The sequence below is a fragment of the Aythya ferina genome (genome assembly GCF_964211825.1).
Source record: "Aythya ferina genome assembly, chromosome: Z".
NCBI classification, from domain to species: Eukaryota; Metazoa; Chordata; class Aves; order Anseriformes; family Anatidae; genus Aythya; species Aythya ferina.
In genome coordinates, this window is record NC_140299.1 from 34,202,406 (window position 1) to 34,228,086 (window position 25,681).

Consider the following 25,681-nt stretch of genomic DNA (forward strand, 5'->3'; position numbering starts at 1 on the left):
GGCCCAGGCACGTCAAGAGGTGCCCATGCAAGCACCAATTTGTGCCCAAGCTCACCTGGCAGAACTTGTGTCCACTGGTAGGGCCAAACTGGCAAATAGCACTCCAGGAGCTACCTGCAAACCAGTTTTACATATAAAGATGAACAAGTAATAGAATGTGCCTGCATTCATCACCAAAGTTTCCTTGATCATCATCTGTGAAATTTTCCCCTATTTTCCTTTCTTTTCATGAATTACTCCCCCAGGTTGTGAGTGATAGGTACCGGAAAAAAAAAAAAAAAAAAAAAAAAACAATTCACCAAACACCAGGACAGGGCTTCAGCTGATATAAACTGTCATTGCTTAAAGAGGTCATGAGTGATGACTGATTTAAACTATTCAAAAATATTCCTACGTAGGCAGTTGTGTGATAATTTGCTAATGCCTGTCAATGACCAGTAGAATAAAAACATCCTTTGTAGGGGAGGAATAAATCACCACCACTGCCAACCCCATGCTACATTAGCTCAGTTCGGATTCACTCGTGACAGTACATTGAAAACTGTGGCAGTTATTGCATGATGGGGGTTGTAACGGGAATCATAGCCCTTGAGGAGGTGAGGTGAATCCATTAGTTAATTTTCCATTGTGCCTTTGTGATATTATCTATTATTATGGAAGAAATACCTACACCTTGCTTTCGCACAAAAATTTTCCAGATAAACATTATATCAGAAAAACTGCAGAAAGCAAAACAACAATATTTAAAGCATTTCAAGCTGAGATTTGTAAGCAGCACTACTTTTCAAATTTTGTAATTACCCTTCCAAGCTGATACTCAAAAAACCCCCAAACTTCTAGAAATCCATAGCATAATATAGTACATTAAAAAGCATTCTATATATACATATACACACTCACACTTACATACATGCTTACACAGAGTGTAAGTGCCTAGTGCCTATACTGTCATACATGTATGTACTCAAATGCCTAAGAAGTATTTAAAATTATCTTGAGATTGAGTAGCTACATTTGACAGGCTCCCAACCTGTGTGCTTTACACGAATGACCCCCATTAATTGTTGTAGATAATCCTGCACATGAAAGAGGAGGGAATCAGATATATCACAATTATGCTGATTTGTTTACACATCTATTTAGATACACACACCCCTACTGTTACCATAATTCATTATATGCCAACAGATGTAAAGGATAATAACAAGTAATGGATTAATGTACCAAAAGCTGTGGGATTTGCTGAGGAGTGGGGAGGAAGGTATTTTTTCACCCATTTTGGGGGTGGGCTTCTTTTTGCTTTCTATATTTTTGTTTGCTTTTTTGTTTTTGCACACAAAATAAACTGTCTTTTGTGAAAACGTTTCCTAATTATTTTGGTATTTAGTTTAGAAATATGATGGTTTATATCTTACCTTCATGTACGTTAGTGACCTAAATCTACACGGGCTTATTAGTCACAAATGTCTCTGTTAATACTATGGTTATTCGTTGCTCAAAACCACCACCTCTCACAGCACCATTTTCTTTGTATTAGCCAGTAAGTCCCCTGAAATACGATGTTTAATTCTGCAAGTAACATTTTCATTTTTAAAACCTAAAATCAGTATTCTCTTAAATTTGTAAACACTTCGCATTTGACAGCACAACATCGTCATTCCAGGTGCTTAATTAGAGTAGCTCCTAAATTCAACTTACATTAAAGATAATCTAAATGTGTACTGGAGAAATATTACACACATTTTGATCAGATTCTGTCACATATTCCTCTGGAGGCCCGCTAAAACAGATATTGTAGCTCAATGTAAATTTTTAATGTGGTGTAGGGGAAATAATTAAAATGTTACCTTTGCCAAGTAATTCCCAATGTATCCTCACTGGCACTGGGGTATAAATGCCTGCCGTTTTGATTCATGGTCCAGTCACAAATCCTCAGCTGTCAATTGAAACCTAGCAGTCAGATATGGATCGAGCAGTACTACAGTTTTTAGTATTTAAATGAATACATGCAAAATAGTATTGTACATGGCAAAAGCCTTACTTTCCCAAGAAGAAACTTAAAAAAAAAAAAAAAGGAAAACAAACAAAAATAACTTACTCTAAAAATAAATGCCTATAGATTTGCTTAAGATAATGCTATTTTAATATGCTCCTCTATTAATAAAGCGTAAAAGAGTAACTAGTGTTTAGCACATAACAATTAGCCATTATTAGATTACAAATTGAGCTGGAATAAAAGGAAATGTTAATATTCAATAGTGAAATATTTTAAGAAAGAAAATATAAATGCTGTTTTCTTTAAGCAATGCTCTAAATTGTGTATTAAATAAAGGTCTAATATAGTAAATATCTTGTAGCATGCATTTTGTGAAACATAGAAGACATGCAATTTATAGAAATATTGTCCAAATTAAACAAACTGTATGTCCTTATCTTGCTATTTAAGAAGGGTAAAGGTATTTTGTAATTGAATTTTATTAATTTAGTGTTACAGAAAGCAGTATTACTTAGCAAGAGGTGATAAAATAATCTAATCTTGGTTTAGGCTCAGAATAATAACATTTAAAAAACTTTATTGCTTTTTAGTAAAACGAAGAATGTACTAAATGTAAGCTGAAACAAATTCTTCCCAGATCTTCAAATCATCAGTTCTTCTCATGGATTGTTCTAGCAACCCTGTTATAGCTTTGCTTGTGTAACAGCTGCTCTGTAGTGTTAGCAGATTTATTGAAAAGATATACGACTTATTTTTAAGTTTAAGAAAGTGAACTTATCTGGCTTGCAAAGCAAGCATACAATTTAACCTCTGTATAGTCATGCTATATATAAATTGCTGTACCATTATGTATGATACAGAACTCTGAATTGAAGATAATGTTGTTTCTGAGTTTAATTACATTCAGTGCATTCTGGTTTTCTCTATTCATATTCACAGTCTTCAGACAGCACAAGCTACAGCAAAGAAACTACAATATTTTCACAGGAGCACAGTTAATTGCAGCCTTTTCCTGAAAAATACAAATGCTAAGGACAAGACAATATTGCAAACCTGACCCTGTCTGGCTGTTACACTCATAAGCTTCCTGCTGTTAAGGTCTGAGAAATGGAAATGTTAGCCTCTGTTGTTTTCATAGGGATTGTTATTTGTTTGTTATCTAAAGAACTCTAAGGGACCTTCTAAAGGCCATTAAAAGCATGACTAAACCACATGAAATTAACCAGAAAAGGAAATATGCATGCAGAAAGTTTGCTAGAGGTAACTGTGAATAATACAATAAATATGTTTAAAGAAAGGAGTAAGTAAATGTTTGGTTTATTCACTATGCAAAACCGTATTGTAAACCAAATTTTAATATTGAAGATGTAGTAAAATGTCACCTCAGTTACTTGTACAGAAGCTGTATTTTTGTTATAATGCTTAAGAATATGATAAACTTCATTACAGAAGCACATTTTAAAGCTTTATAACTTAACTATAAAAAGTCATTTCAAGCTGAAATATAAGCCTGAAAAAGTAAAAAATACATAAACCTCTTATTCTTTCATAATATATATATGTGCATATATATATATATATGTATATATAAATAAAATCTACAAATAAAAACTCTTCAGGATTATAAGCATAAAGAAGACTAAAATCCCAAACTCAGTGTTACCAAATCATTTTTTGCCCTTAGGTCTAGCTCAGAAACATGGCAATTAGTTTGCAATAGAACCTGGTTGCATTTGCCATATGGGGAAAACAGTTTACATTACATTTTAGTAAAATCAGCTACTACACTAAACTGTGATATTCTGCCCACAGTCGGAATGAAAACTTTTCATATGTACAGTTAATATATTAAAGTTATCAAAAACAAAAACAAAAACAAACAACAACAACAACAACAAAAGATCCAGGATGTCATTTTAAATCTATTTCATAAATGTTAGAAATAACATAGTTCATATAATGTAAAGTCATATATGCTGCAATACTTATACAACTAAATCCTGACATGGTAATTATAGAACATACACCTTTTATACATGCTGTAGACCCATTATATGCACATGTATATGAAGATTTATGCTGGGCCAAATCTACAGTTATTGTAAGTGAAGCACTATTCACTGAACCAGTGGTGTCTTCTTGTGGTGCTGAAAATGACACAAACCACTGCAGGTCTGCCTGATAACCACTTCTATGACAAGCCTAGGACTGCATCAGTTGCACTGTAAACCATCTTCCCTGTGTTAAAAACTATTGCTCTGCATTTTTCTGCCAGCTTACATAGCTGCCATGTTGTCTCTAAAAGGTGACCTGCCAGGAAAATCTTTTTTTCCACCATCAAATAAAGTTTCCTCTCACAAATCACTCCTGTTTGGAGACCAGGATGTCTAAGAAAACAGGCCAGGATTTAGAAATATAAATTGGAAAGTATTTGGACATATCTCTTTCACAGACTACATCTGCATCTCTCACGTGTGTTGAGTGCTTTCTGTGTAAAAAGGCTGGAAAAGCTTAAAAGACCTCTATGAGCTCTGGCTCCATGTGATAGAAGAAGACATCTACTTACAACTGCACCTGGAAGGCTGCTTTTGGAGGACGTCCAGGCAGCACAGTAGGGAAAGCCTGGGAGCATAGATCTGTCTCAAGTACCTAGCTTTGGAAGGATGTAGGGCAATTCAGTACAGTATTTTGAATGCTATGTGTTGTCTGGAGTCATACTGAAAGCTTTCTGGCCAGATGTAGTCCTCAGAATAATTTGGGTGACCTCTAAAAGTATGCCACAGTGTTAGCTGGAGATGAGAAGGCACATTCAGTCTCATCTACAATTATCCACCTAAAAGAGTTTTGGTGCAGGAAATGCGAAAGGGAGAGGCAGGAAACTACTTGCAGGTAACTTTAGAAAACTTAGATTTCTCAGTAGAGGGACTTAGGAAATAGTCCCCATGAGACAGTTAATAAATACTGAAAAACACTAACTTTCTCAAAAATATACTGTGGATGCAAAATAAATGACCTGATTTTGCATGTGGCATGGTAAAAAGTCTTTTGTAGAAGACCTCTGGAAGTGGCCTTCACTTCAGTCCCACGGCTTTCCCATTTTCAGACAGGCAAGCAACAATAACACCTTCTATCCACAAAACATTGTCAATGACTTTTTATTTTTCTCTCACCTAACCATAGAGAAGAAAGAACATGGATCTGTATGCTGAGGAGTAAAAGGATGTCCAGCTTTGCAGTAGACCTGGAAACCTCACATGCAGCCTAACCTTTCCCCAATGTGTGGAGCTGCAGCAGTTTCTCACCCTGGGATACATCGTTACTTACAAAGTAGCAGGGAGCTCAAAGTCTGCACTAACAACTACGTGGCATGCAAGTATTTCTTGCATTTATAGAAGACATTGCTACTCCCTTACCCACCTCAGCAGTATCATGGGCAGGAGCCAAAGGTCCACGCAACAGCACAGCAATAGAACAAGTGCTTCTCCTAACTCTGCCACTTGCCTGAAAGTCATCCCACCCCCCTACTGCTGTTTTGCCCTCTGTAAAATGCCAGAGGAGTGATTTTGTTTTGCACTTTCCAGTGCTTTGAGACATACTGATGTGAAGCTCTAGCCAAGAGACAGACTTTGCTATAACCACCCTTTCAGTTTAAATTGGGCAGCTTCCAAGTACAACTACCCTGCAGAGTTTTAAGTATGCAAATCCTATGTACATTATGATCCCATAGTCAACAGCTCAAACTTTAAGCATAGACTGAATAATTTTAGGGGTTAATATTTAAGCAGGTTTTGTATTCTCCTATTGAAAAGGTGAACCATCAAAGAAAAATGTTCATTCCAAGCTCCTGTAATCACTAGAGAAAGTAAATAAGTATTGTAGAAAGTGTAACTGGAGACGCTGCTATAGTTTTTATTAGTTTAAAAAAAAAAAAAAAAAAAAAGCCAACATAAAAATGAACATTTGCATATTGTCATTGTTTTTACTGAAACTTCCTTTAAATGTGTTTCCTTTTCAGCAAGCATATGTGAAAAATGACCTCTTATCCATTTACATACCTCCCTGGTGGTCATGTGACCAAGTTTTACGTCAAACTGTCAATTATGATAAGGGACACAATAAGAACAGCTTAAGTGTTGATAACCTGTTTCCTGGCTTTGCTGAGAAGTTCTGTTTAAGAGTCCACTTGTGTTCTTCTTTCAGCCCTCTGCTGAAAGCAAAAGTAACATCCACCCAAAACATTTTAAAAACAGATACTCTGTTTTCAGTGGACCTTTGAGTTTACAACTTCCATGATGAATAGTATGAAGAGAATTCCATTTAGAACTGTGGGATTCAGTAACTAAAGGATGCATCTGGTAAGAACAACTTCCTACCAAAAAGGCAGGCTACTCTGGCAGTAGAAAACAGCTTTTTAGAGACCTGAAGTGTTTCTTATTATTATATATATTGCAAATGTTTCACTCATAAATGTCAAAGCTGTGTGACAATCATGCATAACATATAGCACACCCAGAAACTTCAATCTCTATCAGAAACCATGCCATTGTACTAATTAGTGCATGGGCTTGAGGAGTTTATTAGTTCCTTGACAATTGGGCCAGCATTAGCTATCACAGTGTTTGTGACAGACAGTAACATTTTAGAGTCTGTTTTCACAGACCTTAATAACTAACCTGTTTATCTATATTTCCTAATGTAAAATAGAACCACAATCACCCATAACAGCCTCCAGAGTTCATTAAAATTAGATAAAGGGTCACAAAATAAAACCCAACAGCTACATTTCAGAAAAAAAAAAAAAAAAAAAAATTATTTGTGAACATACTTATCTGTACTTCCAATAAACACAAATGTCTGTCTGTCTATCTACCCATCCATCCATCTTTTCATATGGTTTTCACAGGTAAAGTCCGTAACTACTATTTCTAGTAACATCCTAACTTTAGAGACAGAAACAATATTAATCTGTATGTAAACATGTATAATTTCAAGAACCTAATAAGTTCACAAAATTGAGAACAGTAACACAAAGCTATAAAAATGTCATAACCAGGAGAATTCTTCTCATTAAGATTTTTGTTACTGAACTAATGATCTCTATATCAAAATCATATAGCCACAAGAATAGAGACACAACTTGTAAAAAGTTGAATTTGATGAAGTTACAATTTGTTGCTTCTTCCTCTAATATAGTCTTAGAAACCATAGATCTTCAGTGTAGATGCATAGATAAACTGTGAGCAAAAGTGTGGGGGAGTGGAGGATGGGGGTGAGGAAGGTGTTCCCTACCATTATGAAGATTACCTCACCTTTCTTTTATGCATAGTTCAGTTAAGATGTTTTTCAGCATGGATAATGAGCACCAGGCACTACATTCAACTTCATAAAATAGCCCCACCAACCATCAAAAGCAAAATTAAGCAAAACAGTCTCAATCAGGTACTAGTTCCTATCACTTCCCTTTCCTCTCCCTATAGTTCCCTTCCTGCAGTGGCATTAATAACACTTAAAAATATTCAGAAGCTGTTGCTGAGTTGAGTAAAGCAACCCAAGTGGTCATTAGTGATTTATAATTGGAATTTCAGGGGAGCTGTCGTGACATGATTTTTTACAATAAAATGCTAAGACATATGTGACTCTCTAGCTGCCACTCAAGCAAGAAATTTGTTTAGTAACTGTTAATGTCAGAGTATAGAAATACCTGGCATTTCAAGTCAGGTAACAGGAAGACCTACCAGCAGTTAGAGCTGAAATCAGTCTGCATTATTATAATTCCTCATTAGAGCCTTGTCTTCCTAACTATCAACACAGCATGCTAAGTAACGCATGCAACAGAATATTTTTCGCTGTATCCAAACTGTTCCCTTAAATGCAATTGTGGATTGTCTTTCAAAATTTTATTTAGCGCTTCCCATCTAAATGTGAATATTCCAGGCAGGTTATGCTATAAATTGTTTATTGGAAGTTCTAGCAAACTATCACTTTGCCATAAGACTTTGTGTTAAGTACACGTTACAAACTGTAGATGTAACTTTTGAATTTATTGTGATTACTGTACCTTAAGTAGGCTATATCCTGGCTCTATTTAACAACAACAGAAATGTATTCAACAGTACATGCCAATATTTCTCATAACCAAAAAAAAATAAATCTTCATAAAGACTCCTCCAATTAAGTAAAAAATGTAGCAGTGACAATATTTATTCTTGAAGGGTCAATGTACATTACAGGGTACAGTGAATGTTTAAAGGACCTTTCTGGAACTAAAACCATTGGCTTTCTAATTTAGAATTTCTCTCAGCTAACACAGAATGATTGATTGTCTTTATTTCATGTACCCCTTGATTTTCCTTTCCATTCATCACGAGCTGCTTTAAAGCAAATGCATTTAAAACCTGCCACAAGAAGAGTGGTCTCTTAAATTGTTGTAAAGTAATGAAAGGACACAGTAAATCAATCTAATTTCTGCCTTACCAAAGGATAACCTTTACTCCATTGAAGTTGTTTAGACAATTTCAGTGCTCAACCTCAGTTTCTGGGTAATAAACATATATGGCACCATCACCTCTGAAATCTCTTTATCATTTAAGTGGGTAAAGGTGACTAATTTATTAGAAACATATATTTGCACTTACATGTTTGTATTTACCCACTTGAAAAAGCTTTGTTATTAAAGTTTATTGTTCCTTCAGATAGTTTAAAACAGTACACACTATTCCCTAATTTTATACATATTACTTGTGTAACAATTCACACACACACACATCAAACACACTCAGGCAAGCGTACATATATATTCATTGCATAAGTAAGAAAATAATAAAAAAATTTGCAACAAAAAGAAAAACATGGCACAATTTTTCAATTTACTATATGTCTCAATTAATATAACTAGAGTATGAAGCTATGTGCTTCAGAAGGCAGAACTCTGGTTTTGCACAGTGGCATTGAAGAATTTTTCTGTTTATGAAATGTATGCAAGACCTAATTTATTTTCCCCTTTCACCTACACCATCTGGCCACACATTTCACCATGAAAGGGAATATAAGACATGGTGCATGTAAACACCAAAAACTGTGATGGTCCCTGAGGTCCCTCTTACTTTTATGTTCCTATGACACCGCTAAAATCTCCAGATTTATTTCATTCTATGCAAGGCAAAAATATATAGGAGATGCATGAAATAAGCATTATATAATGTATGTGTTATGAACTCAGCCAAGAGAAAATTAAATGTGTTTCTGCTAACTTCTGGGCATGCAAGAAGTTTGTAACTCTTTTGATGAACTTGGAAAAAGGTAGAGTGGGTTTAAGCAATAGCAATTTTTAGGGGGAAAAAACGTGTCCATACACATGTAGTGAAAAATTTTTATTTTTTTTTCTCACATCCATAAATTAACTGGATGTCACAATTTTCAAAGGATACTGCTTAAGACATCACATGGGAAAAAAATAATCCAGAAGCTACATTGCACTGCTTAAAAAGAGAGATCTTAGGTATGTTTCAAGATACAATAAATTATATTTTGTGATATTATATATCTGTCAATAAGAGCCATGTTATAGTAATTATAACACATTTCATAATACAAAAACCTTTGAGAGGCTAACAAAAAAAAAAAAAAAAAAGACAAAAACAAAAACACACACAAAAAAAAAAAAAAAAAAAAAAAAAACAGAAAAATTACTGAAAAATCAATGGCTGGCAAAACCACTAATTGTCATTTGGTATTTTCATAAATGTGGACAGATGTTTCCAGTTAGGTCTCAGTGGTTAAAAAAAGTTGGCAAAGTGTCAGCTATCTTTAAGCTATCATCTTTATGATTTTCTCTGAACTCTGCATGTGTGACCTTTAAAACGGCCATACTGCCACCTTGTCATGGGAGTGGGTAGGGATAGGGAGTTCCAGACGAAGCACACATCAGCTATATCATGGCAAACCAAGAAAAGCTAGGTTTTACTCAAAAATGAAACAGGCATGTGTACCAGCAGCTGACAGGAACCTGAGACTGAGAAAAATATACAGTACAATAAATATTGAGGACTATTTAACAGCCCCTTTGTTACTGCCATATTTTTTTCCTTACACACTGTTAATTTCAAACTACTCTACTGTTAAGATCTAGGAGTGACACAAAAACACGTCATAAAATATGTTAAATTTCTGAAGATCCCAAATATATTCCTGTTACTAGCAACATAGGTTTTCTGTATGTGCATGGACTTGCTATTGGTTACAGATAATTTGTTTGTAAACCATCATTAATCTCGGCTGCATATTTTCACAGTTTGGGTAAACACTTCATTTGCATTAAATTTACAGCATTAATGAGATGTGAAATTTAAAATGCTGCTTGAAACATAAATGATGTAAAAAATTAGAAATATGTTTTTATCATGTTTGAGATCAGCAGACCAATGTACGCCTATTACAGTAGAAATGGTGATGTGTTGCACTGAGAATTTGGTTTTATAACTAATTTCCTAGAAATAAAATAGATTTTTTTCTAAACATCTGCAAAAAATATAGCTTGAGAATTTTAAGTTGGACATTTCCCTTTAGAAATTTTGCTTAATTTATTTTGAAATGTTTATTTTTTCCTTATAGACCTCATTCTCACTCCTAAAATTGGGATTACTATGTTGTGAGAAAAGAATAAGGAAATACTAGTCCACACAGTCTTGCTAAAGTTTACATGTATGAGCTCTTGAAAAATGGAGCAATTGGAATAAATATGATAAAAAGTTCCTTAAGATGTCACAATTCCAATAAATAAAGTATATGCTAAATTCATGTTTCTTAAATGATTCAGTTTTGGTTGGAGTAAACTGCATCTTCAGATGACAAATACTAAAACCTTTAAGATCTTATTCTAATCCAAGATAACAGTGGCAACATGTAGAAAGAATATATAAAGCTTCTCTATATCGTTACACCTATGTGAAACTTGCCCACCTGTTGCTGGTGTAGGAAGGATGGGTCTCTTGGGCTTAGTCCCACATATCGATTGGCTTGGGATGTGCCTGAGGCTGTGTAGGCTGATTAAGGAAGAACAGAACAGATTGATAAAAATACCGACCTATCATAACTATTACCCTGTGCAGGTACAGTACAAATATGAGAGATCCAGAGTTATGATTATGCAAAATATAGGATGTGTCTGTTTTTTCTTAATTTAAGCTTTAATAGAATGCAAAAGAAAAGTTGGGCCCAAGTCAGAAAGGCACGTGAAAATTCCTATAAATGTCAATGGAAACTGCATGTAGAAATCACAGTGTTCATTCCCGTTATAAAAAAGTTTTTCTGCTTAACATATATATATATATAAGTAATTAAATGAAGTATGTTTCTGAAAGAATTACAAGGCTGCTTCTCATTTGCATGACAACTGTCTAAGGCAGTGATTAAATCATTGGGATTACTATGTTGTGAGAAAAGAATAAGGAAATATTAGTCCACACAGTCTTGCTGTTGTGAATGCCCATCATGAAGTTTTAAGAGAACAACAAAAAATAGAAGTTCAGATAGTGGGGTAGCATGACATTATTCTTTAGAGTCCTTTGGACAAAGGACATAATGTGATCAGTATTTTCATGAGTGAGAGCTAACTTTTACTGTGCAAGATAATATTAAATATTCATCTCCGTTATGCATCAGGGAACAATATTTTTGCAGATGGGGGACAATTTAGGGAAGTCTCTTGCTTCTCTGCTACAGAAACTTAAAGAAATCCACTTCTGAGGTGTAAGAGGATGTAGGCGATGCTGGGATTAGTTACACAATATGGATCCTTCATCTGTAGGTCACATTCCTCTCTGGTTTCTGTTGGTAATCCCTGAAGGCAGTGGCCTTCTCATGGCTTTTGGTGGCACTTATGAAACGGGGTATGTGATTTTACTCCACTCTGGTGTGGAGATGTCCACTCTGCGACTTGCAGCATCATTGCTTGGAAACTTGCTAGCAGACAAAGCATAACTAATAAAACTGAACAGACAAACCAGTGAGGACCTAGATGAGAGTAGTTACTAAATATTTCCATTAATATTACAGTCATATTGCATATATAAGCAAATTACATCTGTTTAAAAATAATAATGGTACTGTCTTTCAGTAATAAAAAGGCTTTATTTAAAAACTTTATTGAAAAACTACCATAAAAATAATGAATCAGATAGTAGAAAGAATTTATGGTGGAAACCACAAGGCTTCCCAAATATTATCAAAATTTGCTGTTCTCATTTAAAATAATTCTGCTGTTACATTTCAGAATGAAAAGCAGTGCTAATCATTTGTCATTTTAGTCTCATCAGACTGAATAATAATGATAACTTGTTGGGCAAGCATATATTTCATATATGTTTTGATCAATTAATAAGTTTTTGCAAATAAAAGTAAAATTATGCCTTAAAACAATTTAGCATATTAATACTTCCTGTGGCAGGTGTATTAAGATTGATGTGATCTGTATAGATTCATATATAATTTATGTATTAGTAGCGTGTGATCCCTCATTTATGCAATTTTCTTCATCAGCAAGCCAAGAGAACTTTTCCCTTCAACCCAAGTCATCAACCCAGTTTTAAAAGGTTTTACAAGGTAGGTGCACAACTGCACTGCTCTCAGAAGCACAGCATGCTGAACATGTAGCATTTATATGCCATTTTGTGCAGAATTGGCACATTCTATTTAAAATTCTACAGTTTTTTTTTCTTATTATTATTTGCATGCTCTAGTGGCAGACATTGGATCGTTAGGCAAAAAGTTGCTTAGGTACTTCTGTGGAAGCATGAAGATTCAAATATAACATGGAAGCATTATTTCAAATACTGAAGCAGAGATTTGCTAAGGTTCACAGGGTAATTTCAGTGCCTAAGTTCCAATGAAATTCAAAAGAAACTGAATGACAACTTCATTTGAAAATATAGTCCAAATTTTCCCATTACTAGTGGGACAATAATTAATGAACAGATTAGCTTTGCTTTCCCGTAGTAATCAGTAATATAGTCAGATTACCAGCCAGCATCCCAGTGCAGACTTGACACAGTATTTGTTCTTTTTACCATTTGTATTGGAGACTCTGACCTCATCTGAGGCATATATTTGGGTCAGGCACACTCGTGTCAAACAGGAAAAAGGTTGAAATCATGAATATTTGAAACTATGCATGAATTTGATTTTCTCACCTATTCTAGACCAAAAATTTAGAGCAACAGCTTCTAAATTTCTTAAGGTTTGCTGTTAAAACTAACTCTTCTCAAGAAGTACAAGAACTGCACCAATGCCACCAGACAGGGGACATTGTACCACTTAACCCTGTAACAAATTTTCTGCTATACTAAAAGAACAGATAAAACACTTCCACAAATCTACCTATGTATTTTTATAATTAAGCAGTAATTTGTACAGAAGTTACTTCTAACCTTTTATAATAAACACATAACCAGTTTAACTTTAAATCTTGAACACATATGCATTAAGTCTCATCTTTGCTTCCTGTTCTAATCAGATGGTTGAAAATAGTATATATACTTAAAAATAAAATAAAAATGTTTATGGTCTCAGTTAATGGCAATCCAAAAGTTAGGAACTAGATTCACAGTTCAAACACTAAATGATTCTAAAGTGAGTCATTTAAATGTAATGGATGCTAAGGACATTCATATTATTAATGAATGGTGACTTTTCTTCCAAATCATATGATCCTTGTCCACCGAATCATATGATCAGAAGTGTCTCCTAAAAATCTTCACATCTGATAAATACTGGCAACACATCTCCAGTCAAAATAAAAGTTCAAAGACAACAGATATGGAGAAGATTATGAAAAGACAGCCTGATGCATCATTGAGCATAAGATGAATAATTAAAAGAGAAAAAGTTACCCTATGTCTAACTATATCTTTGTTCGTATGTCCAAAATCGCAGTTCCATTGACAAAGATAGGATAAATAATATGGTCTTGAACTTACAGTAACAGAGCTTAAAAATTTAAAGCTCTTTTTTTTTTTATTTAATATTAATAAATAAATAAATAAGTAAAAGATCAGTGAATATACCATCCAGTGCAAAAATGACAAGGAATTAAATTTTTCTTTTGCCACATCATTTATTTTTGCTAACAATGACACAACCTATATCAGCTTGCAATTGTCATAGCTCGGATTCAGTATGCATTGAAATAAGGCTTGATTTCTGTAGGAAAGCTCATTGAGGAGCAAATTATCCAATCTCTGTTTGGAATTCCATCTGTGGGTCATTGTAATACCTTTCTGTCTCGGTGTGCTTCTCAATGTCTTTACAACGTCCACCTTAGATGAAAGATCATGTTTTCTTTTTCTTGAATAGTGGTCAAATACGCAGACTTTTCCCTTTCATTTTGGTTGTCATGCCACAAGTATTTATTCATGTAACATGATAACATTAGTCAAAATTTGGAGAGGAAAAGCTTGCAGTTGGATCACATATTTGCTCTCCATGTAAATGATGAGCATTCTCTTGGTCAAATAGTAGGAAAAGGCACCTTTTTCTGGCCTCAATTTGGTAGATTGAATCTTTGATGGACATTTTTTGTTTCCTAGAGAAATACTTACTGGTTGCTGTAGGTGAAGATGCCTCACCTTCAGTGGATGTAGTGATGGGTTTAGTATCTGTCATGGTCAGGGTCACAGGTCGCACCGCACTGTGATGGGGAGAGGGTGCCAAAACTGGAGTAAAATGGCCAGGCACTTTCCCTACTACTTGACCACTGCTGTTAGGCTACAAAACAAAACCAAAAGAATTCCTTGTGAAACAAACATATTGTGTTTAAGGAACCTACCCACCTATCTTAGGGTTTTTCAGAATGCCCATCACTGTAGTACCTATTTGCTGGAATGTGCTTTTTTAACAAATCTATGTACTTCTATGAGATCTTTTCATTATGCAGCAGAGCCCTCCACAGATAGGTATTATGTACATAAAAGCAGTACCTTTTGGTGAGTTTTCTTTCTCTCTGGATGCAGAATATATCTGACCATTTCAAAATATAGTTGCTGTTCATACAGTGGCTGTCAACCATACTAAGTCCCATGACAGCAGGATTAAATTGAGCAGGCATAGGCCATGATGTACTAACTAAGAGCAAATGAATGATGCAAAACCTCTATTTTCACATGCCATACCACCCTGGCTTGGAGAGTAACCAAGACTTGACCACAGTTGTCCACAGAGATTATACATACTGGAAGGCTAACTAATAATTCACTTTTGAGAGTAGGGGAGAGGGTTAGGATACAACTCACTGTATTGCATACATCATAACCTCTGGCCAAAAGCCACCTATCAAAAAGCATCCTACACAGAAGTGTGTCACAATGGAAACTTTGCAAGTTCAGGCTGTAGTCGACAAAGCCGCCTCTTTCAGAGATCAATTCACAGTATGTACAAAAGGAGGTCTGCATGTGACTTTATGGTACAGGTCATTAGGGTAATATTTTACCTTCTGCATATAGGCATGTCTGAATTTGGCAATGTTCACTGCTAAATGTATATATTTATACAACGTTTGAACATGCCTTAGACATTCTGCAGTACAGTAAACACTCCGGTGGTAAATAACTTGTAGCTAAAATCAGCAAGTAATCTAGTATTTTTAGTCGTACCTGAAAACTTTTGTTTTAAACTGTGTGCTCTGTGAATGATAGGTTTTTTTAAATACAGACAAACAAAATGAAAATTACTGGGAATCTTATTATCAGAAGGATATTTTCAAATTTGAGATAACTCAGAAAAGAAATGGACTGATAAAGAACTTGATTCAACTGATTCAAGGAAAGGTTAAAAGAGGTAAGCATGGCTATAATAATGAAATAATAACTGTTAGCTGAGATGATTACTGCAAGTACGTGTAGAGTATAAACACACAGAAGAGGAAGGAATTATTTGAAAAGAACAGGAAGTATAAACCAGGAGTAATGGAATGAAAGGGAGAAGGAGGAAATTTAAAATGAATAACAGGAAAAACTTCCTGGCAGTATGATCTATTAGACTTTGCAAATGCCCCCAAAGGAGACAGAGCCTCATTCTTTAGAACATCTAAAAGTAAAGTAGAAGAAAACACTGGCATAAGCACAAATGGAGACCAATCCTCTATTCACAGGAACATTGAGTGATTAGCAGATTAATTTCCCCTATAAAACGATAATGATTTATGAGTAATAATAATAAATTAAAAATAAACTGAACTGGGTATGAATGAGAAAGGGCCAACAAACTACTCCCAAATTAATCTAATTCTACTACTACAAAATGAAAAAAATTGCCTCCAAAACACAACTACGAGGTGGCTCAAAGGAGCCATGCAGTTCCAAGATCATGTAAATATATGAATTGGATGGTATTTACCACTTTTCATTAATGTTCCTAATTGCTTAAATTGAAAAGTTATTACTAGGATTTTCATAATGGGTGGGTGAATGAGAGTCATCTGTCAAAGAAGTTTCAAAATAAGAAAGCAACACTGATTCAAAGGAATGTCAATAATTTCACATTTTAAATTTCTAGATAACTGGTATGTTACCAACAGTTTTATTCACTGGGTGAAACTTAATAATTACATATATTTTCTTTTGTTATATACACTTGAAATGAAAATGAGATGTGGCAGAATATACAAAAAACAACTTCTAGAGAATAGAAAAAATGTGCTCTAAAAATTTACTCAATATCTGCTACAAATTAAATCTTTATATTACAGCAAATACTTAAAAATTAAGTGCCAATATGTTTATTTCTTTGAGATCCATCATAGCAGTGGTTTAGGGATTTTTTATCTTATGGGCTCTATTTTAAACATGTGACACCCCTAAAACTAGGGGTCTTATTGACCAGAATTCTGTCTCTACTTGCCTTAGAAGAAAGTGAAAATGTTAACTGACAAATTCATAAAATCTCTAAGAATTACACAACTTGCTCTGCTTTGGACTGGACCTTTGGTATGTTTCTGGGAAGCCTGCCATAGCGGTAAGCCCCCTCTCCTCCTGGGCAGCCATGCCATCCATGCAGTCTGATGGAGGTCTCAGTTGCATCTGGTGGCTCCCAGGTGGAGTCACAGTCCTGTGACAGAAGGATGCTTAGTTCATGTGGTATGCTAGCATACCCCAGAAACAACTGTGATTCTCTTGAAAAAAAATGATCAGCTTTTATTAGAAACTAAGAAAGAAGATTCCAAGGAATTTATGGATTAAAACAGCCAGTGTCATCAGCTTCCAAAAGCAGCTCTGTCTCCAAAGCCAGACTCAAATTAATTAAATGGACACAGCTGGAGTCCAGGACAATTTACAGCAATGTATCACCTTCTACTGTTCCCTAGTGATCCCAGTCAATAGGAATGCAATGGCTCACATGGATTCCAGCTTAGTCCATGTATATATGGTCCAAAACAGCAAACCCTTTCCTTCCTGAATTACAAGAAAAAATCCATTCTTATTTAAAACAGTATTTTCCCTACAAAACAGCAGTGCAGTACATCTCCCCACTTCATCAAAAATAAGGGTGAAATCCTGTCCTTTCTGAAAACTGTGAGGAATTTTCTAGCAATTTTATTGGATATGGTTTGTGACATCCCAAGTAACTACGTTTCTATTACTTTTTTTTTTTTTTTTAAATTATGTTATTAAATGGTAGCTATTGTTCTGTATCTGTGCTAAATGCAAAACTGAGTAAAGACATAATACAGGGAAACAAGGATCTGTTATTTCTAAACAAAAAAATCAAACAAACCTCCAAAGAAAAAGGAAAACTTGTTACTTTAGTAAGTTTACTCCGTATGGTGCTAACATTTCAAAGTCTGACTGTACTTTAGATTTCAAATGGAATTATAACTTATCTGTCTCTTAACAGTCTTATTAAATATTATCACATTTCCCTAAGTACCTTCTGTCTGCACTATATCATTTATTCTACTTTTATTTTTGTAGTCTCTGACATCTATTCCCTTCCTTTTTTAAGTACTTAATCTCTGCTTTCACATTTGTATCAAAACATCTGATTTGAAATTTTGCATTAATGTCAAGTACTGCATATTGCAGTAACTGTTCACATGCTACTGCTTGACAAGCAAGGTAGTACAGGAAGGTGACAGAGCTTGGTGCACCATGTCTAACTTCCCTTTCATACCAAATGCTTCTTGTATTTAAACATTAAACTAAACTCAGCTGTAGGTAAGCGAATACCTATCAGGACTTCTACATATATAATTCTTCTTCAAAAAACTGCTCAGCAATTTTTCAGGTGTGAACAAAGGTTTTCCATCTACCACAACTTGTCATGAGAAATGGCATATGTGAAATTCTCTTAATACTTCGGTGTGTTTCTTAGGTGTGTTATATTTGAAAACAGAATGTTTGAAAAAGCCTTGTACTCTCTCAAATTCTGTTACTCCTAACAAACCTTCTTGAACATTCATACTTGTCCTTCTTGCTTGCAGTGAGCAACAGTGAAGCAGTTATAAGTTTAAGTTACTTAAGTTGTTTAAGTTACTGTAATTAGTTTGCAGCCTAAGATTATGAAATAATCTTAAATAAACAGATAATTTAATTGTCTCAGAGTTATTGTTTAGGCCTGTCTTCAGGCTCACACTGACACTGCTGCATTGATTTATACTCATCTCACACATATGTAGTTATCTTTGCAAACACAAAACTAAAGGCTTTTAAAATAAAAACCTAGATAGTGAATCATGGAAATTGATAGTGGTACAAGCTCAAGAAGACCAGCTTTCCTGGACATCTCAAGTCCTCTGTCCCACTTTAAGCTTTTGTTGAAAAGTGAGAGATCCTTTGTGCTGAAATAGCCCTTGTAAGTTCATTATTCATAATTTTATTAAAAACTGGGTGCTAGAAAACAATTCTGTGACCTGTTCCCATTTTAACTTTTGCAGTTCTGTCAAAAGGTATTTTAGCATATAAACTACATATCTATTTGAACAGTGTCCACTTAAATTACTAGTTCAAATATTTATAGCACATCATTTAACATAACATAATTTTGTCCTTGTTTAATACAAGTTCTAGGCTTTAGTTCTAATTTTCTTTGAAGAGACTCTTCACATTAATGCATTACAGGTGAAAAATCAACTGTTACCACCAACTAGGGCATCTATATTTCTATATAATGGATTCACATACAGAACTATTATGCCTGAGGCATAAACCTCAAACAAATTGCAGGAAGAAAGCTGTACTAGATAAACAAGCTGTGCAGTTGAAAATGAGAAGGAAAGAGGCAACTACAATGGCAATGTAGCCCCGGTTTATGCAGGTAAACATAATTTTACTGTTGGACTAGAGGCTAATTTGATTTTTAGATGTGTTACATTTTCTAGATTTTTAGTATCATAGTACATGTATCTTGAATTACAACAGATTAACCCATTTATGTGCCCAGAGCCACAGGTTATATTCACTGTCATAAATGTAGTATTACTGTAGAATAATCAGGCAGTTAATATCTGATTGTCTGTACTACACACAATTTCAGTTAATCCTTAGGTCTGAAGTCTGAACAGAAATTTTGAACAGATATGAATATGGGCATTCTTAAAATCAGGATTTATTGCAGCTGTTTTCACTGCTAGGATTTTATAATCAGTATTCTGATTTATAATCAGAATATTTATATCATAAATCATATATGATTTATTATCAGAATAAAATCAATTCTGATTTATAATCAGAAGTCAGTCAACTTCCTCTCAGATCTGTTCACAGATTTTCCCAAATACCTGTACATTTATACTGGAGGTTTTTAATTATACATGTATGTCCAGTGGTAATGAATATCACTCCAAAATCCCATCATAGAGTACTTTTGAGACCACTGATTGAATTAATTCTGCTGATGAAGCTGTAGAAGCTGTTCTACATATTTTGCTCCCCTCCTCATATACAAAATATTTTGTTTTAAAAGTTATCCACTGGGCACATCTATGAACCTGAAGTTCATAACTGATAAATTCTGTCAGAAAGCCCATGCCATTGTGGTCTGTGATTATCTACAGGGGGTTATGGATGTTTCAGAAAATCAACAAGAAAAAGGATGTGGAAGACTTACACAACTGGAGGTTTTATATAGGACACCCTAATATTATGCCACCTGTACCCATCAAATGTCTTGCATGGGAGATAGCTCAATGGTACAGGAGACTGTTTCAACAAATGTGTGGAAGACATATCCCCAAGATATTACCTATCTGAGTAATACTACAGTGTCTTTGATAATCTGCAAAACATGGAATTTTGATGTTAATAGATTGCTGCCATTGAGACTGTAGAATATACTGTAGGGAAGTTTCTCCTCATGTTGAAACTCATAGATTGCATAATGTACTTGATAGAAGCAAGGCTGTGCAGACTTTTTTTCTCCCCCCCCTCTTCTTTTCCTGCTATTGGACAACACAGTCACAACAGAAACATATTTTTCCCTTTTATGTGCCCCTCACAACTTTTCTTAAGGATTTATCTCAGTGAAGTTTCCATATCCTTGCAATATCTCAATAACTGATTGCTGCAACACATCCTACACAGACCTCACTGGGAGATCCCACACAAAAGCTTCAGGTGGTATGACACGCAGCTACCTGTCTGCTTGGAGGAATTAGCTTCAGAAAAAAAAACATGTTATTGCCAGTTCTTGGCTGACAATATCATTTCTGTACTATTTTCTGAAAGCAATCAGGGTGTTGACTTTGATCTATAAAGTTCTGAACCTCATCCATTTGAGAAAACACTTTCCTCTTGATACAATGCAGCTGAAACTGAGAGCAGCTGCAGAACTTCCGCAGCCAGCATTCATACATGGATATCAAAAGACATTCTAGGTGAAGAATCCTCTGCCTCAAACAGCAGTTTTACCTGTGAGCTCATGAAATGTGGATTATTTGTTGCCATATAAAGCAATAGGAAATACTCAGTTTTCCTTTGATATTTGTTTTAACAGGACAATTTCATGTTATACAATCATGGCGAAGCAAATTTCCTTCCAGATAAATGTTCAAAAGATATCTTTGGACTTAATGGTATTTCATATAATCCAGAGATTTATAACTCTACATTTAATAAACTAAACATGAGCAAAATAAATACAAAGCAATCATTTACAATTGCATTTTTACACCCCTGGTCAGCACAAACCTAAACCAGTACTCTCTCTCTACCTCCCAATTACAATTAAGAAAAGCATATTGCATTATTTAATTTCCAGAAATTACTTAAAAATTAGAAGGAAGGACTCACATAAGAAGCTGAAACTATTAAATGTCGGTAAGTAAAGTTGCTACCCATACCAAAGAAACCACATGCATACATACCACTTGTGCTGGCTTACTCTACTAGTATTCTCTAAGAATCAGTCGGAAACCCTTTGCCCAACCCAAACAGACCCTCACAAGATTTCATCCTCATTACCAAATGACTGCAGTTATTGTGCTGAAGAATGACAAAGCATCTTCCTGGAATTCCTTAAAAGTGTGTCTATCTTTGAAAATAAAAAAATAAATAATATCCCAATCAATTATGAGAGGAAAACAAGTGGCCTCACCAGCTTCCAGAAGCAGCTCTTCTCTAGCAGTTCAGATATTTCTGTCTTCACACAACGATAAAACTGTTAAAAGATAAAGCTGCAAACCAGCCCACATTGCACCAAAGTATGTTTTAATTACCTGGGAATTTTAGTCAATATATGGACAGTTGCTCCTTGCACTTTAGTATATAACAAGGCATTTATTAAGAGAAAAATGGTCTCATATTTCATTCCCCCAGACTGGAAGCAGTTTTACCATGCTACTAGGATCTGCATATTTCACCAACAATATCACAGAATCTGATTTAAATTGACCTGTAAACTGTGCCCTTCATAACCCAAACTCAAAAGGTTTACAAGATTTACCACTTCTGTTTGCCTGGCTCAGTCAGAAAAAAAAAAATCTCACTGATGCCAGGACACACTTCAGTATGATCCACCTTAACTGGTTGCTTTACCATAATATCCTTCATTATACTTGCTGACCCTTCTGTGATTCACCACACCATAACCAGGAAGCAATTCCCTTTAACTTGATGGGGCATTAAGTTTAGAGCTATTAGATTTGTCTTCAGCCACATAATTTTTGTTGCACTTGGTGAGTTGTTCAGCCTGGTTGGAAGTCTCATCTTGATATTATGCATTGTTTCATACACTCTCAAGTAGTACTGAGTTAGGTGTGTTATATTTGCAAACAGAATGTTTGAAAAAGCCTTGTACTCTCTCAAATTCTGTTACTCCTAACAAACCTTCTTGAACATTCATACTTGTCTTTCTTGCGTGCAGTGAGCAACAGTGTGTGCAAATCTATATGTGTGCATATACATGAGTACATACACACACAAGGTAAATTTTTCCAAGTCATATAAAACATCCAAGCATCCAGATACAATCATTCAAAAAGGAGATACATGTTCAATATTTGGGGTAGTTTTGACGACCACAGCATACTTTAGATGGATAAATAATGTAGGTGGATTAAACACATACCACATGACTTGTTTTTGATGAAACATACGATGAGTAACCAATATCAATTGAACTAGAGAGACCAGCACACAATCACAACACAGATATATACTCACACAAAAAAACTCGTCAAGTAACATGCTAAGTTAAGATGAAAAAATTAAAATAAATACAATAAAAATGTTTCAGCAGAATTACTTAATTAGGGGAAAGTACAGCAATTCTCAAAATCTCAGGAATTTTTCAGATTCCTAGCTGGAGGCAAGTCCAGCTCTATAACTGATAAGATCCATTTCTGTTCAATATATTTGATTATTTATTCTCCAGATTGAACAGGGGATAATAAACAGATACTCATGAAACTGAAAGCCACAGATCTTTTGTTTAGGATCATCCATTGTTGAATTGTTTTTCACTGCAGCCAAAGGGCCTATCTAAACTTCCTGACTGTTCATCACACATAATTTGGAGTATTTAACATTATGTCAAGAAAATTGCCCACTGTTTCCCCCTGTGGAAACCTATGGGAGTTCTATAGCTTTAAACTAATTTTACTTAAAGTATTCCATTGAATAGCATGACTGTCTCATTATAATCAGTGCAGTAGTAATGTAATTAATCTCAAAATTGCTGTGGGGAGTACAAGGCATCTCAGTTGCTTGTCGTAACAATCTAAATTAGTGTATTACTGAAAGATGTTGGGGAGGAACGGTTCATTTTAGGTAAATGCTGTCAGGGTATCCATTCTTTCTATTTCTAAAGCTGAAATTAAAACTATCATCAAAGTTCTCCTTTTGAAATCCAAATGAATATGTTTTGAGGTGGGAAAGTATAATTAAATTTGATGTGGTATTCCTACAGATGCAGTTTTGCATTTTACAATAATTTAACTTGTTTGAATAAAAATTCATGTTTTATTTAGAAAAGAAAAACTGGTTTGGCTCATAGCATGCCATTGTATCAGAACAATTCCCTTTTGTCACTGAAACTTCACAGACGGCTGCTTCTTTTTCTAAGCATTAAAAAAAAATAAAAAATATTTTACTGTTTTGTACAGCCATCCTTTAACGGCTCTGTTTGGAGATATTTTGACTGTGTATGCAAATCCTCTAATACAGGGGATTTCTCAGAGGTGAAATTTCAAAAATTAAATTTAAAAGAGATTCCATTGATAATAGTGATTAATGACAACAAATTGCAGAGAATAGCTGGTGCAAATGCCTGGAATCCTTGGTGTTGTTTAACCCCAGCCCTTCTTCTCAAGAACTATATGAAACATCAAATGAAATGAAAAACCTAATATAAAGGTTATGAAAGGTGGCAAAAGTAGTAAATTGAAGCCAGTTTGTCCCGTTATTCCCTATGGTACTACAACACAAAAGTAGGAAATGTTTTCAGTTCACTACTACTGTGAAATGATCAGGAGAGTAAAATTTTGTCTTTTAAGGTTTAAAGACAAATCTTTTAAGGGAAGATAAGGGAAGAGAGTAAGACTTTTCTTGGGCAAAGACTTGAAAGCGCTTATTCTACTCAGTGAATACATTTCCCGGTATTAAAAACAAAAGATGACACACTTGTCTGAAAGTCAGATACTTCATTTAGATTTTTTTGTATTTTTTTGAGTAATGATCCAAATCAGAACACTGAACAATCCAGTGAGATTATCACCTAATCTGCTCTTTTAATATATATAAGAAATAAAAATCTAAGTAAGAGAAACACTGATTAATTTAAGAAATACAGAACACTAAGGGCCTGATTTTAATTTGCATAATTTTTCCCTTAATAGTGCCTAATTAAGACATCAGTTTAAAAAAAAAAAAATCCAGTAGAACTCTAAGATTTTCCACACTGAATTAACGTTAAGGACTTTTAATGGATGTCTTAATTAGACTTTGTTATTCATGGAAATTTTACACAAATTAAAATCAGGTCCTGCGTGCAATGTTCCCAGCTGATTCTCAGCAAAAATGCTATATGGGACTGAAAGACTTTCAATTCATCCACAGATAGCAATTTATGTTCTAAAGCTGATGTAGTTGATTTTCACTTTTTGGTTTAATTTGCATTAATATTGTAACCAACAAAAGTCACATTGTTAGGACTCTCCCTTCAAAGTAAATTTTGATTTTATGGACTCCCACTTTTTTTTTTTCTTTTTTTTTCTCTCTCTCTCTCTTTTTTTTTTTTCTTTTAATGCATAGAAAGTCTAGAAAGTCATGCAGCTGGACTGGAGAATTTGCTTGTGGGGACAATAGCCACAATGACCTTCCAAACAGTACAGAAGGGCCTTGTCACTTATTCAACATAGAAACTTTGATTCAGTCTCAAGTTCTACTGCTCTTGTGCCTGAAACTCTTACTGAAAAGGCCTTTTTTTGGGGAAAAAAAATATATATATAAAATGCTATCATAATCCTCTCAACCTGGGTAAGACAGCCCTTCCACAGGAACCTAATTCTTAGGAGCAGGAAAACCTGACTGCTATCACTTCAACTTGCATTCCCAAGGCTCTCCCAAATACATGCTAGAGCACAAGCTATAGGACTCCACAGGAGCATTTCAGACAAGGCATCAAAAACAGATAACAGCCCAACCAGCAAAGATTACATTACACTGACACTGGAAATACTCCAAGCATTGACAGACCAAGGCTCAGCTGCAGTTTATCCCATCGTACAGATCACAAGTTAATGCTAGGTGCCAATGTTATCATGGAAAGTAGTTTTGCGCACAGTCCTTTACAAATTACTTCTCTAATGAATACCACATTAATTTCCCATATCAGAAACAAGCCTGAGTCCATGTAGCAGCCAGGAACTCATCTGTTACTGCATGTTCTCTAGAGAAGGAAGGAAAATCAACTCCAGGGGTCTGTGCTATGCTCACTATGGTGATGCTGTAGAATGTGTGCAATGTCAGGTGTCTGTGAAACATTGCATTACCTTGACAGAGTTTATTTTAATTGCTGGTCTGTAAATATACCTGTATGTCTGTGTGTGTGCATACATGTGCATGTACATATCAGCATATGTAGCACACCGTCCTGCAGCAGGAGCTTCACCTCTGTCCTGGCACTCAAGCCAGTGAGGAAGACTCCCCGCTGTCTGGCCACGGAGGTGCCCAGCCTGCAGGAGGGGTGCAGGACTGGGACTGG

The 25,681-nt window shown here is 34.9% G+C and overlaps 1 protein-coding gene across 14 annotated transcripts in view; it reads right to left on the minus strand.

The window, feature by feature from the left end:
* Positions 1-25,681, minus strand: part of NFIB (nuclear factor I B) — a 191,257-nt gene that overhangs the window by 17,740 nt on the left and 147,836 nt on the right. For 3 of the 14 annotated variants that reach the window (XM_084503142.1, XM_084503140.1, XM_084503133.1), the window contains exons 9-11: positions 14,590-14,755; positions 10,955-11,037; positions 1,848-1,936 (exon numbers count right to left, since the gene is read on the minus strand). The exons of 2 other annotated variants lie outside the window; for them this stretch is intronic. In XM_084503142.1, coding sequence (XP_084359268.1) covers positions 1,848-1,936; positions 10,955-11,037; positions 14,590-14,755 — 338 coding nt within the window. Of the gene's footprint in view, positions 1-55; positions 115-1,847; positions 1,937-10,954; positions 11,038-14,589; positions 14,756-25,681 lie in introns of all 14 variants that reach the window. 9 more of the 14 variants (XM_084503141.1, XM_084503139.1, XM_084503135.1 and 6 more) reach the window with 5 other exon arrangements.